The sequence below is a fragment of the Doryrhamphus excisus genome, linkage group LG3 (assembly GCF_037039965.1).
Source record: "Doryrhamphus excisus strain RoL-2023G ecotype Guam linkage group LG3, RoL_Dexc_Guam_v1.1, whole genome shotgun sequence".
NCBI classification, from domain to species: Eukaryota; Metazoa; Chordata; class Actinopteri; order Syngnathiformes; family Syngnathidae; genus Doryrhamphus; species Doryrhamphus excisus.
This window is the reverse complement of record NC_136359.1, coordinates 9,633,207-9,650,072: the sequence shown is the minus strand read 5'-3', so window position 1 is coordinate 9,650,072 and position 16,866 is coordinate 9,633,207. Positions and strand designations below refer to the sequence as shown.

Below are 16,866 nucleotides of genomic sequence, written 5' to 3'. Positions count from 1 at the left end.
TGATATTTGACCAGAAAGTCCCCCCTTTAAGCTCCCTGTCTACTGTCCTTCTACAGCCTCAGAAAGGAAAGACCATCGGGAGTTTCTTTTAGGCAGAAAAGGAGTCAACAATAATAACATCCATCCATTTTCTTCCGCTTATCATCACAAGGGTCGCAGGGGGTGCTGGAGCCTATCCCAGCTTTCTTCAGGTGAGAGGTGGGGTACTCCCTGGACTGGTCGCCAGCCAATCACAGGGCACATATAGACAAACAACCATTCACACTCACATTCATACCTATGGACAATTTGGAGTCGCCAATTAACCTAGCATGTTTTTGGAATGTGGGAGGAAACCGGAGTACCCGGAGAAAACCCACGCATGCACGGGGAGAACATGCAAACTCCACACAGAGATGGCCGAGGGTGGAATCGAACTCCGGTATCCTAGCTGTGTGGCATCCGCACTAATCACTTGTTCACCGTGCAATAATAACAATTTAATTCAAACATAAGCACAGGGCCCTGAAAATGGTGTGTGATTTCCATTGTTTGCATATGACTATTATAACAGGATTCTCAGTGACGCCATTTTTTCGTTCATGTAAAAAGCTATTTTTCCCCTTTGGTGAATTCCAGGGATTGTACTTTACCCAACTCCTCCAAGGGAATCCGGCCTATTGAGCCCAAACTGGAATCCCTGAAGGCAGGTCATAATGGAGCCTTGAAATCGGAACCCTTATGCACATGACATGTTCCGCCTGCCTGTGATGATAACACTTGTTCCCCCAGGGCCCGACGCTGACATAGCCAGAGAATGCCATTGATCCACCCTGAAAAAAATCAAATAAATGAATTTGGTGTACTTGTAGCTGTAAATCTTTGAATGTCTTTCAAGTAAAGGACTTAATGGTGTTGAAAACTGATTCAGTGCGCCATAAGTCAGTGTGTCTGAGAAAAGTTAAATGCTAGGTCTTGTCCGTGGGCGTAATTCTTCTTTCCACACTTCCACAAACACACAGGAACAATGTGTTTTTGTGTCTGCGCTATACCTTTGACGCAAGGGATCCATTGCGTTGGCGTCAACATTAGCTCATCGGACCGGGAGACACCATCATCATCATCATATCAACATGTGGAAGTATCACAAATGCAAGGCTCATCTGGATACTATACGATGTAGCTAACCTTGCAGCGTTAGGTTGATTTGTACACAAGTTACTCCGAGTGCAGGCCTGTCCTTTAAACGGCCTTTCATTGCACTCCTCAAAGTCGACTCTGGTTGTTTTATATCGGACTTAAAAAATATATATTTCACAGTATATCACAGCACCTTGAAAGATTGTTTTCTCATAAAACGACCCTGCACAAAATTGGTCCTACATGGTCAAAGAAAGTTCAATTTGCCCCAAAGGTTGTAAAGTGAACTTTTTCCCCATTTAAACTCACATAAACATCGAAAAAAAAAGAACATACCGAAAAAAAGGCTGATGCAAAATAGATAATCGAATGAATTATTTTACGTTATACGCTATATGGCAACATCCATGCTCATCTGTTCAAAGTGCTGCATTTGTTGTCTTATGTCATCCACCTCGGTAGCTGCCATTTGTTTCTTCCCTGCCATAATCGTATCAGTTGAAGCTCGGCATGATGGATTTGCCAGATTATACACCTTTGTTACTGCTAATCCTGCTGCTTTGCGAGGTAAATCAATAAATCGTATACAATGGGAGTTCCAAATAAAATGTCAGAAGGATGTGATAGACACTGAGGACAGCGTGGGCTTTTGCCAGCAGCATTAGGATTGGAGTGATGATAAAATGGTAACAACCTGGCACCAGAGACTGTTCATTTCCACTGACCATCGAGCTATAATCATTTTGGTGCAGATGCAGAGCTCCCTAAATTGACACACGGAATGGTAGGGGGTCCCCGACAAAAAAAACAGGTTTCATCCGCTAATGCAAGATTTGACCAATGCCCAAACAGGAACAAGAAGCTAACCGTGTTGATATAAAAGTGTTTTTTGGTGAAATCCATGGTCATATTTTACCAAGCTCCTTCAAGGGAATTCAGCCTCAGGAGCCCAAATCGGAATCATGGATACTCGCCAAATGGACACGCTTTAGGATTAGTGTTGGGCATCGTTTGAATTCCAATGCTTTTAAGAGGAAAGATCATAAAATTTTGCATGGTTTAAACGAGGGAGCTTACCGGACTTCTTTTGGGATGAAATATCTGAACGTGACTTTCATGTCTGTTGCCGTAGCTGCTGTCCGTTATTTATAGCGAACATCCACAATGTCGGCGAGCATGCTGAAATCCTTTATAACATTGGCACGAGATAGACATCATTTTGTGTTTGACTTTGCAGATTCTGACTGCTCAGAGGAAGTCCATCGTTGCTTATGAAAGACATGAATCCGGAGGTCATGTTGGTTGTCGCCCTCCTTTGGATGATATCATTGTGTTTGCAAAGGTTGCACTGAGCCGACCGCTCATTTTTATAACGTTGGTCGCCTGGCTTCTTTGTTGGTGATCCAGTCGGTGAAGTGGGCATTAAAACTAGGAATCGAAATAAAAACAAAGCGATCACGAGAACTTGAGAATAGCCACGTTTACATGAGAAGTTTTTCCTCTTTCTGAATGGAATCTTTCCGAATTACTTATCTGAAAACAATGGAATACATGGAAAGGAATATTCCAATCGCGTGTCTACATGCGCTGCTATAATCCAACAGAATAGTCAATGGGGCATGCGCAGTAAAGCGTAAACATCAACATCACGTGATACCGACTTCCCCGGGTTTTTCTTTCACTTGTTGGAATAACTCCGTATTGACAGTTTTTCGTTCGTCCAGTCTTGAAATTTAGTTTGGATCAAAAAACAAACTTTCTGCAGCAGTCCAGTGCCGATTGCTTGCTATTTTTAAAAATGAAGAACATCCCGAGCTGCGTGTTACGTCATATCTGAGCATGCGCTGAAAGAACGCAACCGGGATGAATTTAAACAGGAAAAGATCAAATTCAGTCTTGCTAACATTTTATAATTAAACTTGGGACATGTTTTATATGAATATGTATTTTCTTTTTAAAGAAAAACTGGACTTGTGAATGGCGTATAGAAGGGTTTAGATTCTGTTCCACAGATGGTGGTAATGCACACGAAAGCTGCTTGCCAACCGCCAATAAACAACAGAAGAAGAAAAACACACCGAAGAAGAACGCACCCTGGCAACTTTCCGTTTGAGTGGGTACAAAATACCTCAATCGGATTGGGGAAAGGAATATTCCACCCCTGGGAATCTGATTATATGTTCATTCGGATTGGCACTTTTCTTTCGGAATGAGGTGTATACAAATAGGGATCGACCGATATGGGTTTTTTTTCAGGCCGATGCCGATACCAATTTTTTTCCCGTCACCCTTAGCCGATGGCCGATTTTGCTTTGGCCGATACTGCGTTTGCTCCCTCAATTTACATGAAAAAATATCAATGATAACAAATATTACAGGTCTCAAGTTGAAACAAACTTTATTGAAATGTAAACACTGAACACAGTAGGATTCAGCGTTCTTAAACACACATTTAGACGGCATTATCAACTTTAAAAGGAATAACTATTCAACCATGTGCAAAACATCTCTGTCGTAGTTTAAGTTTTATCTAGTATCGATGTGATGACTGCTCCTCCACCTCCACACACAAACACATCACACTGACACAATTTAGTACGATATATAAAACATTTCCCTCATCATTAAAGTTTGTGTTGTGCAAAATAAAGACCTTTAGAGTCTGTTAATCTTGCGGCGGAAAAATACATTGGCGAAGCCATGCGCGTATCAGCTGATACCGATTCAAGTAAAGAACGCAAATATCGGCCGGCCGATGTATCAGTCGATCCTTAACACAAAGGTTCAACTCTTTCTGTTTGAGCAAATAAACCGAATCCGATTGGAATATTTGGGTCCATGTATATGTGGCTAATGTTAGTCCCAGTTCGCATGCCCAATCCCACTTAGGATATGGGTGGAGCATTTGCTTCAAACTGTATACTTGCATTAAGTTCAGCGCAGCTCGCTTTCAGATTGCTTCTTAACGGAAAACGTGTTTAAATGCGAGTAAATCAAACAACAGCGGCTGTTCCAGTAACATGATCCTCAATCCCACCTTCTGATCCTGCAAAGGTCAAAAATGATTTTTTTTTAGTTCCTGTTTGCCGTAGCAGATCTTCTGTCTGACCCTGAGAACATTTGCAGCCTTCATTGTTTGGTGATGTATCACTTTGGGGATTTTGATCTCTATTCAGCCTTGGTGGAATGTTTTTGCAGCTTGCATATATATATGTACTTATTTTTTTCCCAGATCATCTTCTGCTGCTTCTCCTCTGTTCTTTCGCTTGTCAGCTTTCGCTTCTCTGTTCCAGCTCATTCTTTTAACACTCTCCCTCGCCTGTAGGGTCCCCCCGCCCCCCCGCTCCCTCTTTCCACTACTTCATTAGAGTGAAAACAAATGGGCAGCCCGGGTTGGGGAACAGAGAAGGGAGCAGCAAACTCACAAAGTCAGCATGAATGCGGACCAGTGAAATAATGACACTGACTGCTGGTGGGCCCATCAGGGACGACTGGTGGAGATGCTAAGAGTTGTCACCTTAATGGGTGTGATGAAGGAGCGAGAAACAAAGTAAAATGAGGACTGGCCTTGGGGGGGAATGACAGAAATCAAGAGAAAGCCAAATGAAGTAAAAGGAAACAATCCAGTATACGCTGACTCTTGCCCCTGAAGTGTTTTGCGTAAGCAGTTTGGAAGCATGCCGCCATTACCTGAACGAAGGCGGAGCAGTGTTTTGGGAACAGGTATGACCGTATGCCCCCCCTCCACCAGACAGACCTTGTTAAAAGAGCAGACATCCCAATCAATACGGTCGTTCCGGTGGAGCATCCAGCTGCCAGGGACCGCGCACAGATAGGCGCGGCGTAGCAATTTGCAGGCATAAACAAGAACCTAATTGTTCAGGGCCCCGAGGTTTGGAGTGAGCAAAACAAAGATGAAGCATTGTGAAGAGTTAGAAGCCATTTCAACTCTCGTTTAGGAAATGAGAGTTTGGCCCAACTTTCTTTGATGAGTGTTGTTATTGTGAACAGCAGGGGTGTGGTGTATTAGGCCTTGTGAAACGATGGGAATTAAAGCAAAAGTCGCCAATACGGAAGATGGCCTCCTGTTTTTTTTTTTTTTTTAATGTTCACAGTTTGAAGCAGTCATTTGCTATTTGTGATTTTCAGTGTAATCTTCGGGTTCCATCCCGCACAGAGGAGCTGTATCGATCGTCGGTCTTAACTGAAGCCTCCTCCTGATCATCCATTCATCTTTTTTCTAAAGGGCAAGCGCAGGGAGGGTGAAATAAAAGTGAAACGAGTTCACAGGGACTCTGAAAATTGCCCTTCAAGTAAAAGAGACCAGACACATGGTGAACTTAACATCCTCCTCCCATTGCACACAAGGACAGTCAAGGTTGTTGGGATTTTTGGGCTTCCTACATCATTTATTCATTCATTAAGCTTGTTCCTCCTCGGGCACCTCATTTACTTCTCCTTCCAATGCTATGTTCTCATCTCCACGGAGACCAGCATAATCTCAGAGAGGAGACGCGGCTCAGTGTGGTCAGGATTCTGGCCGATTTAGTTATGACTCTGGACAGTAGGTTTACCTTCCTTCAGACGAGAGGCAGCAGGCAACCGTAGCCCTCTCGTGTAGCGTCTGGCTGTGTTGGTGATGAATTAGCTTTCTAATGCTAATGACCATTCCAGCCCCCCTCTCTGGAAACTGTGTCCGTACATATTTCATACATCCAGGGGGGCTTCGAGAAACTTTTCAGGCAGCTTGTCAGATTTTGTTTGACTCCTTGCATTATACATGGTTGTCTTGAGGAAAAAAGTCATGTGCAAAAAAAAAAAAAAAAGTTATACTATGGCCTAGGACTGCTCGACTAGCATTTCAAAGAAGAAGCAATTTAACCTCAGGAGGACGAAGAATGCTGACAACCACAATGTCTGATGTAATTTATCCTAAATTTATGTTTGTCAGTTACTACTATTATTATTATTACAATTTTACTATTCATTATTTATTCTTATTATTTCATTGGTATTTTTGTTTGATAACAACTTTTGAGACACTTTTCCCAGTGTCGCTGCGGCATTTCTCCAGGTCACTGCAATGTGTGTGACTCAACTGGAAGAAAACCTCTGACTCATTTGATGCCACATGTTTGTATGTATAAATCTGTAGTTGTTAAAATTGTATTTTTGATCATATCCTGTACTATTCATTCATTCATCCATTTTCTACCGCTTATCCTCACGAGGGTCGCGGAGGTGCTGGAGCCTATCCCAGCTGTCTTCGGGCAAGAGGCGGGGTACACCCTGGACTGGTGGCCAGCCAATCACAGGGCACATATAGACAAACAACCATTCACACTCACATTCAGACCTTTGGACAATTTGGAGTCGCCAATTAACCTAGCATGTTTTTGGAATGTGGGAGGAAACCGGAGTACCCGGAGAAAACCCACACATGCACGGGGAGAACATGCTCCACACAGAGATGGCCGAGGGTGGAATTGAACTCTGGTATCCAAGCTATGAGGCCTGGGTGCTAACCGCTAACAATTCACTTGACTATTGCACATTGTTGGGTTAATGGAAGCCAAATGGACATATCATGACCTCATATCATACATGACATCATAGACACATGTGGAAAATGTACTTTTATTTTACTGTTTACTAGCAGGAGGATAAGGGTGTGTTTAGATGGTGCCACAAAACTGACAAGGCAAATGTCTTTATCCAATAGCATATTTTTTTTTATACATTTCATCCCCAACAGGTTGGCTCAGGTAGATAAAAGGTAGTAAAAGGTACAATAACAACAGTGTTACAGTCACAAGATGGCTTCTAAATGTTTCTAAGATGAGACCATCCAATTGGTGTGATGTGCTTGGACTGACACGCTTCACTTATCAGATGATCATAGATCTGCGTCATGAACATCACCTGGCATAAATAAAATAAGATCTGCTACCTCCTACTTATTTTCGGACATGTTGAATTTTGTGATGTACTACTTTCTTAAGCATGTCCAAAATAATCTAAACCGTTAAACCATAAAAGCTAAAATTCACAACTCAAAGCGTTATGAATATTGTGATGGATTTGCTGTGGTTTGATCATCCACAATTCATCTCATAATATTGACACAATAATGATTGCACCCCACCTTGTTTTAACTTTGAGTGGTCCAATCTAATCAAAGCTCCCGTCCCTCTAAAGAGACACCATGAATTTTTTATCACGGCATCTCTTTGTAAAGCAAGGGTCGATCCGTCCTTGTTCTTTATTTACTCAGGAGAAGGAGCCGGTCCTGCGAGGTAAAAATTAAACAGTAGCTCTGTTGTTGATGATCTTTTTAAGAAATTCCGCCTGTGTGCGACCTCACTAAGCCTCCTTGGGATTTGGCTCATGGAGCGCCATGTTATGTTCCGTCTTAGTTTACAAAGCGTTCAGCTGGCTGGTTATGACCTTGTTGTACTACCAATCACCACAGCGTGTAAGGAAACCCGGGGACTCTCACCGTGATACCACACCTTCTCAGTGTTTCCAACGACCTATAGTACAACAATTGAATATGTCCACATGTATTAAAGCATAATCATGAGCACTAACTTGTTATGAAATGTTGAACCCGTTTGAAAGAAGTCTTGGGCGAAACCAACCCAAAGTCAACATGCGTGTGTATAAATAGGATCTGACAGCAATCAAATGGTTGGTTTCGGGTTAATGGAAGCCAAATGGACATATCACGACCTCATATCATACATGACATCATAAACACATGTGGAAAATGTACTTGTATTTTACTTTTTACTTGCAGAACAATAAGGTTCAAAATTTTTTCACATTTCGGCAAACATTTTATTAATGTATAATGCTATACATATCACTATTCTCATTTGTACACATGATGTCACTATATATCACTATATATATCACTATATCGACAGTTACTATTGTACCCATTATGTCATTGTATGGTCATATCACCTCGTACTTTGGTACGTGACAAAAAAATTAAAACAATAACAAAAAAACCTTAAACCATATTAGGAAAGCAGGAAGTGAACAAATGTAACAGTTACTGATTGTAAAAGTACCAGATGGAGGGGTAAGCTTTGCTTCTTCCTACTCCTTTTGGACATGTGGAACTGTGCACTGATTATGGGATGCATTCAATTGTAATCTGATGCATGTTCAAATGAAATTAAACCATTACCATTACAATATCTTCTCGAGGGACAATACTGTGAAAATGAAACTCCCATATACATTTTGACTCGTGGGCCGCATTGAGTTAACAAAATTGTCTGGGTGACCAGAACATACAGTGAAGAAAATAAGTATTTGAACACCCTGCTATTTTGCTATTTCTCCCACTTAGAAATCATGGAGGGGTCTGAAATTTTCATCGTAGGTGCATGTCCACTGTGAGAGAGATAAACTAAAAAGAAAAATCCAGAAATCACAATGCATGATTTTTTAACAATTTATTTGTGTGATACAGCTGCAAATAAGTATTTGAACACCTGAGAAAATGAATGTTAATATTTGGTACAGTAGCCTTTGTTTGCTATTACAGAGGTCAAACGTTTCCTGTAGTTTTTCACCAGGTTTGCACACACTGCAGGAGGGATCTTGGCCCACTCCTCCACACAGATCTTCTCTAGATCAGTCAGGTTTCTGGGCTGTCGCTGAGAAACACGGAGTTTGAGCTCCCTCCAAAGATTTTCGATTGGGTTCAGGTCTGGAGACTGGCTGGGCCATGCTAGAACCTTGATATGCTTCTTACGGAGCCACTCCTTGGTTTTCCTGGCTGTGTGCTTCGGGTCGTTGTCGTGTTGGAAGACCCAGCCACGACCCATCTTCAATGCTCTGACAGAGGGAAGGAGGTTGTTCCCCAAAATCTCACAATACACGGCCCCAGTCATCCTCTCTTTAATGCAGTGCACTCGTCCTGTCCCATGTGCAGAAAAACACCCCCAAAGCATGATGCTACCACCCCCATGCTTCACAGTAGGGATGGTGTTCTTCGGATTGTACTCTTCATTCTTCTTCCTCCAAACACGCTTATTGGAATTATGACCAAAAAGTTCTATTTTGGTCTCATCTGACCATAAAACTTTCTCCCATGACTCCTCTGTATCATCCAAATGGTCATATGCAAACTTAAGACGGGCCTTGACATGTGCTGGTTTAAGCAGGGGAACCTTTCGTGCCATGCATGATTTCACATCATGACGTCTTAGTGTATTACCTACAGTAACCTTGGAAACGGTGGTCCCAGCTCTTTTCAGGTCATTGACCAAGTCCTGTCGTGTAGTTCTGGGCTGATTCCTCACCTTTCTTAGAATCATTGAGACCCCACGAGGTGATATCTTGCATGGGGCTCCACTCCGATTGAGATTGACCGTCATGTTTAGCTTCTTCCATTTTCTAATGATAGCTCCAACAGTGGACCTTTTTTCACCAAGCTGCTTGGTAATTGCTCCGTAGCCCTTTCCAGCCTTGTGGAGGTGTACAATTTTGTCTCTGGTGTCTTTGGACAGCTCTTTGGTCTTCGCCATGTTACAAGTTAAAGTCTTACTGATTGTATGGGGTGGACAGGTGTCTTTATGCAGCTAACGACCTCAAACAGGTGCATCTGATTCAGGATGATACATGGAGTGCAGGTGGACTTCTAATGGGCAGACTAACAGGTCTTTCAGGGTCAGAATTCTAGATGATACACAGGTGTTCAAATACTTATTTGCAGCTGTATCACACAAATAAATTGTTAAAAAATCATGCATTGTGATTTCTGGATTTTTCTTTTTAGTTTATCTCTCTCACAGTGGACATGCACCTACGATGAAAATTTCAGACCCCTCCATGATTTCTAAGTGGGAGAAATAGCAAAATAGCAGGGTGTTCAAATACTTATTTTCTTCACTGTATATTTAACACAAACACACTATTTTATGCTTGTAATTTTCCTTGAATTATTTGTCTAATTTTATCTGTAAAAGTGTTATACTATCAGCTGTATGTTCTCACTTTAAACATCAGACCACATCAAACTATGTAATTTAATTTTCCAGTTTTGTTGTTGTTGTTGTTGTTTTTTTACTAAATAAGACATCACACTTGCAAGTCACGTTGTCAGTTTGTATGTTAAAAGTTGAAAGCAACTGGCGGGCTGGATTCAAGAACTTGGTGGGCCGCATGTGGACCCTGGGCCGCAGGTTGCCTGAGAGTAATCTGTGAACAACTTGAATTGCAGTGTACATCCAGATCCACTGACTATCTGGCAACAAAAATGCTTAGTAAGATAATTGACTACCATCAAGCAGGGGTGGTTGTGTCATGCTGCATGGGCTGCAGGGCTGCATGAGTGCTTCTTGGCATCGGGGAGCTGTGGCGTGAATTCCAACATGTACATTGAGCATGCTCACCGTCTTTAGGAGACGGGCCCACTTGGCAGTTTTCCCACATAACAAGACCAAGATGACATGTGCCTTGCTGAGGAGTTATGGCAGTCGTGTTTCTACTGGTCACAGTAGATGTCCACTTCACTGCCTTTTTTTTTTTTTTACAGCTTTTACAGCATTTTGGAAGATGATCATTTGTCTGTGTTTAGGCAGAAACAATAAATCAATAATGCATTAGACCCATTAAAAGTCTTCAATACACACCTTTACGGTTTAAATTGTCTTAATCCTCGTGAGTTTATGGCATGTAAAGACCAACACAGAGCAAACGATTGGACTTGATCCACATTCCTTTTGTTACCTTGGTCTCCTGTGATGGAGTACAAGGTTTACAAAGCTAGCCTCCAAACCCTTAGTCTTTGACCCCAGTCAGCTGAGTCCCTGTTGTGGCTCGAGCACATGAACCACTATGTGGTTCTGTTACTGTCTGATATTGTGCAGGACTCAGAATGTATGAGTGGTACCAGATTCTGCTTGTCCATTGAGAATTCCAGATTCTTGCAAGGGTCACCCAATTTTCCAAGACAAATGGAGACCAAAAAGAGAGCAGTCTCTTTCTTAAGCCTCCGAGTTAACACAGTTGGCATACAAAACATTCCGAAGTTTCTTACAACCTCTTTTGGCAATATTGAAATCCTCTGGTTTCATTTTTCCCCATCCAACCGTCTTCTTTGCTCGCGAACCATTTCTTCATCTGTCCGGCCTCTGATTTGAAAATCCTACAACCAAGGCTTTTCCTCTTAGTGCTTTAAAGAAAGTTATAAATCTGACAGAAATCTGTAAATCTGAAAGACCCGATGCACAATCTGCTCCTTAAACGGCATTTGTAAACATTTACCCCCGCCCCAAATGTATTTACTGGTTGACAGATGCTCTCTGTGCATTGACCGAGGCAGAGGCACACATAGATGGCCAAGGGTGGAATTGAACCCTGGTCTCCTAGCTGTGAGGTCTGCACGCTAACCACTCGTGGACCATGCAGCCCGGGGGCTGAAACAAATAAAAGTAAAAAGTACGATAACAACAGCGTTATAGTCAGTGTTACAGTCAGTGTTTCTAAGATGAGACCATCCGATTGGTGTGGTGTGCTGGGACTGACACACTTGACATTTCAGATCATCATAGCATAACAAACCAGAAGCAGTCGTATGAATATCCAAAATGAGCTGACATATAATCACTTTAACAGCGCAGTCTAGACCTGCTACGTATTAGATAAACAGTGGAGACACGACAGGAAACTAGGTTAGTGGAGTGGAGTGGAAGTGTGACCTTCATAACGCACAATTCTATTTATTCCAGTGTTTTGTTATGATCGATACTTTTAATATCTATTAGATATTGATATTAATGAGGTTTTGAGTTTCTTTGCATGATAACAGCTTTTGGGAGCCTGAAAAATTTGAAGGAATATCTCCAAAGTACATACAAATATCTGCATGTTTGTGTTCAGTCTTCCATATCAGACATCATACTGTTATAATACAGGATCCACTAAAGTGAATTGGCTAATTGAAACCATTCAGTACAACCAGAGGCCTTGACACCGAGGTGGCATCCAAACTGTGATCCCCGCATGTGGTCTGAGCTTGTGGTTAACCTCTTGACCTACCACAGAAACCTATGACGGGTGTAATTGTTCTACTTACAAGTTGCCTTGAGTACTTTAGCAAATGAGGCTGTCTTCTCTGTTGCTGCAGGGGATTTCATTTAGTGGAAAACATTATTGTCTACTAAGAAGATTCTAGCGTAAAAGCACATTTTGCAGCGAGAAGCAATAACTCGGTTATAGTACGTCAATATGAATAGCAACTGCACAGCTGTTTCTACTGCATGGGCATATTTTTGTTGTCATAATAAAATAACCATTTAGAATAGTTCAATTTGTGCTTGAATGTTTCCCCGTAGATACATGCTATGTGGTTTACCACAGCCTCATGCAATATTGCAAACGACCAATAAAGCTGTTCACAGAAAACACAGAAAAATGAATAACCGTATAAACCTCCGTATGATCATCCTTTGATATTAATTATCATTCAGTGTTGTGCACCTGAAATGTGTAATTCCCACATTCAAACTCTGAGCACTCCTAGCCTGTCTGTAGTATCCATTTGGAGGTCATTGTGGCCATTTCTAGGGCTTGTGTAAAGAGACGCTTTGGGGAAATAAATATTCAGATCGCTACCAAATAAGGACCGCATAATGTGGTGTGGAAACATGTTCCCCCCTTTCCTGATTTCTTATTTGTTTGCGTGTTTTTCACACTAAAATGTTTCAGATCAATACATTTAAATATTGGGGCTGCTCGGCGGTTGAGTGGTTAGCGCGCAGACCTCACAGCTAGGAGTTCAATTCCACCCTCAGCCATTTCTGTGTGGAGTTTGCATGTTCTCCCTGTGCATGCGTGGGTTTTCTCCAGGTACCACATTCCAAAAACATGCTAGGTTAATTGGTGACTCCAAATTGTCCATAGGTATGAATGTGAGTGTGAATGGTTGTTTGTCTAGATGTGCCCTGTGATTGGCTGGCGACCAGTCTAGGGTGTACCCCGCCTCTCGCCCAAACACAGCTGGGATAGGCTCCAGCACCCCCCACAACCCTCGTGAGGATAAGCGGTAGAAAATGAATGAATGAACATTTAAATATTAATCAATGACAACACAACTGAACACAAAATCCATTTTCTACATTTAACTCCCTTAAAGGGAGGTAAAAAGTAAAAAAATGTCAAGCTTACTATGTGAACAAGTGATTGCCCCTCTCCTGTTAAAACATAACAAGTAATTGAGATATATCTGTCTGGAAAAAAGTTATAAAGCAATTTCTAAAGACTCTAGTGAACCACAGTGAGAGCCATGATCCACAAATGGTGAAAACATCGAACAAAACCTAAAGAACTTTAGGCCTCAGTTAAGATCTCGATGATCCCCAAGAAAATACTCTGTGGTCTGACACAAGTTGAACTTTTTGGAAGGTGCATAACATTTCAGAAAAAGAACATCATACTGACAGTAAAATATTGTGGTGGTAGTGTGATGGTCTTGAGCTGTCTTGCTGCTTCAGGTCCTGGATGACTTGCTGTAATGAATGGAACCATGAATTCTCTCAAAAATCCAGAATGGCCCTCTATCTGTTCGTTACTAAGTTGTGTTCTAGGTTCAGTGGTAGAGTGATCCAAAACACGCCAGCAAGTCCACCTCTGAATGGCTATGGAGTGGCTTAGTCAAAGTCCTGACCAGAATCTTATAGCGAGGCTGTGGCATGACCTTAAAAAGGCGCATCATGCTGAAATACAAAAATTCTGCAAAGGTCTGAGGGTCAAAATTCTTCCTCAGCGCTTTTAGACGATCATTGCAATGATTGCAGTTGTTGCTGCTAACGGTGGCCCAACCAGTATAGGTGGCGGTCAGTATTTCACAGTGGTAGTGCAAGTCAAACATCTTCTTTTGGGTGAACAGCCTGTCCCATTTGACCCTAAAAAGTATAATTCCACTTCCTTTCCTTGGTATCTTTCATCATTTGGAGCACAGCTGGCTAATATGATATTCCGCTTTGTGTTTGTGTATCCAATTATCGATTTATGACCCTGTTCTTCTTTTCCTTCACTGAAAATGTAAACCGCTGCTGCATTAGTCGGCTTTATGATGCATTTTACTGCAGCGCCTACCCCGGGCAGCGCCCAGCATTTGTGCTAAATGTATATTTTACGCGGTGATGGAATGTATCTGCATAGGAGAAGTCTTAATAGAGATGTGTACTGTGAGTGGAGGCCACATCAGAAATGGTCACCTTGAAAAAAAGATCAGTGAGCAGAATTTTGTTGTCCCAACAACCCTCTGTTGTGCAGCACATTACCTATCAGTACAGATTACGCCACTCTTAGATCTTTGGCGCTGCATCTTTGAAGTTAAAATAGGGGAAAAATATTATAAGTACATGCCTCACTCCAGATAGCTGTGGCTTTGCTCCCAGATCCCTCTCAAAGATTGGAATCATCAGTGAGCAGCAATCTGCTGTATCATATGTCTCTCCTTCACACTTGGCAGCTGCTTTTCAAGGAGTATGTACAGTACTGGAGCACCAAATGCCTAGTCAGAGACATATACCAGAGGCTACGATTACTGTGCTTCTCATCTTCAAGTTGCCTGGTGATGAAATAATACAGAATTACAGCTAAATAATTGCTTTGGTGTTCCTTCTAAGCAGTCATCAGTGAAACATAACTTGAGCTGGGCGTCCATCTGTGACTCGTTCTCTGCACTTGCTTCATCCATTGTTGTCCTAAACCTGCTTCTTTTGGAAACGCAAACAAACTAACAATATCAATCGGATACTGTGAACATCCAGCAGCAACGCAACATTTTGGCATGCCTACCACTATTTTGATGAAAAATATACTGATCCAAGACAACAATCTCCTTCGAGAAGTGTTTGTTTACTTGTTTGTTTACTTTGCTGATAGGTGTCACCTCGATGACGTCACAACTGGAAATAAGGCTGAGCTGCGAGTTCATCATGGCTGGGGCCATGAACTGGAAATGTCATTTTTGTGACTTTATTGTCAGCTTTCAAAAATCTAACAATGTAGAACAGAATTATAAACAATATATAGCATTTTTAAGTTAATGACTCATGCCAGGGACCCTTTATGGTAATCCACTTGGACATAACATTTAAAATAGGTTTTAAAAATGTCTATTTACATGGAGGATGATCTTTTGTATTGTCATTGTAAAGCAACAGGTGACATTGGGAAATCACAGGGGGAAAGGTGATTTTGTAATATACTGTGTTTTGTTTCAGTGACTAAGGGCTTTAGAGATTTTGAATAATACCCAACCCAAGATAACAGTTCTAAAGTCTAAAGTCACAAGTATTCCTTTGGAACAATCTGTCCAATTATTTTCTAGTTCTTGTTAAGACCAGGATCACATTGATCCACAAGGTGAATACCATAAATATATTTACAGTAATAAAAATCTGGCAAAGGAGCCAAGTTAAGTACAATTCAACAATGACACTAAGGACTTTTCTTGATGACTTCTTTTGGATTTTGGCACAGGCTTTGACTGACCACACTGTCTTGAACTTTTCTTTGATGTGGAGCCACTTTCATCCCACAAATCAAATACAGCAAAAGTCTATATTAGGTCAGTGTAACAGAGAGATGGCAAAGACCAATGGAAAAAGTAAAAGAAACAGAAAACAATGCCAAAATGAGTTGGAGCGGTCGAAATTTGAACAACAAGCAAAGAGACATTTAGTCTGTTGTGACAATTGGCTTAGCCTCATTAGCGACTCCAACGACAAAGGCCTGATTGCTTTTGTAAAATATTACACTACAGTCCTAAAAAAAAATAATAAAAAAAAACAACTCAAGTCCTTCCCGTTTGCCAACTTGTTAATCAGAGCTTAATTACAATTAAAACACATCTGAAGAATAGACATGTCAAACTGATGGGAGGACATAATGTTCATTAATGTTCATTGCAAACACGAGCGCTAAACGTCTCCCAATCAAAACACGGAATCATTTGGTTAATTGTCTGCTTGCAGAGAGACGTTAAATGTAGATTAGCAACCGATCGTGTTTGATGAAAACCATTTCATATTGTAAAAGACAGATTGTAAATGTACTTACATCACATACATATATACACACACACACCAATGCTATAGCTTTTTAAACATGTTTTTGTCAGTTTCTACTTTTACATCCTCAAATATAGACATACATTCATAGATAGCCTGCAGCTGATTCCAAAAAAATCCTGTCTGAACCTTGTTAACAATCGAAGGCACCAACGCAGGTCTCAATTTTTGCTATGTATTCTTAACACGCAGCGCCTCTAATCATAAGGACAATAAACAGAAATAATAGCACATGACCTTCAGAGTCGTGATTGTTCCTGTCAGTCTGTTAATTCCCTGCTGACATCAGCGACCTAACGTTTTTTTGGTATGCAGTACACTTTCCTCTAGTGAGTTTTGTCCCATAAAAAAGGATAGGAAACAAAAGCAACCAAAACAAACGAGGAACTACAAAAGGCACCGTGCACTGAGGCAAAGAGGTGTGTAAGAATGAATGGCTGTGTGTTGAACATGTGTGTGAGTGTTTATACATCATATCCCCTGGAAAGTGTCACGCTCGCGGGTGGGCAGGGGTTGGTTCTGGGTGGGTTGAGGCTAACCCCTGGAGGTCTCAGGGGTTAGACTGACTGTGCTCTTTGTCAGCTTGTCAGTGTTCTTCACCCTCGCTGATGTTCTGACTGGCACAAACTAAAATCAGTGAATA

At 41.5% G+C, this 16,866-nt stretch overlaps 1 protein-coding gene across 4 annotated transcripts in view; it reads left to right on the top strand.

The window, feature by feature from the left end:
• Positions 1 to 16,866, top strand: part of fbxl17 (F-box and leucine-rich repeat protein 17) — a 235,595-nt gene that overhangs the window by 215,590 nt on the left and 3,139 nt on the right. Inside the window, exon 11 of one of the 4 annotated variants that reach the window (XM_058071440.2) lies at positions 619 to 2,808. The exons of the other annotated variants lie outside the window; for them this stretch is intronic. Coding sequence (XP_057927423.2) covers positions 619 to 663 — 45 coding nt within the window. The 3' untranslated portion in view covers positions 664 to 2,808. Of the gene's footprint in view, positions 1 to 618; positions 2,809 to 16,866 lie in introns of those variants that run through there. 4 annotated transcript variants of the gene reach the window in all.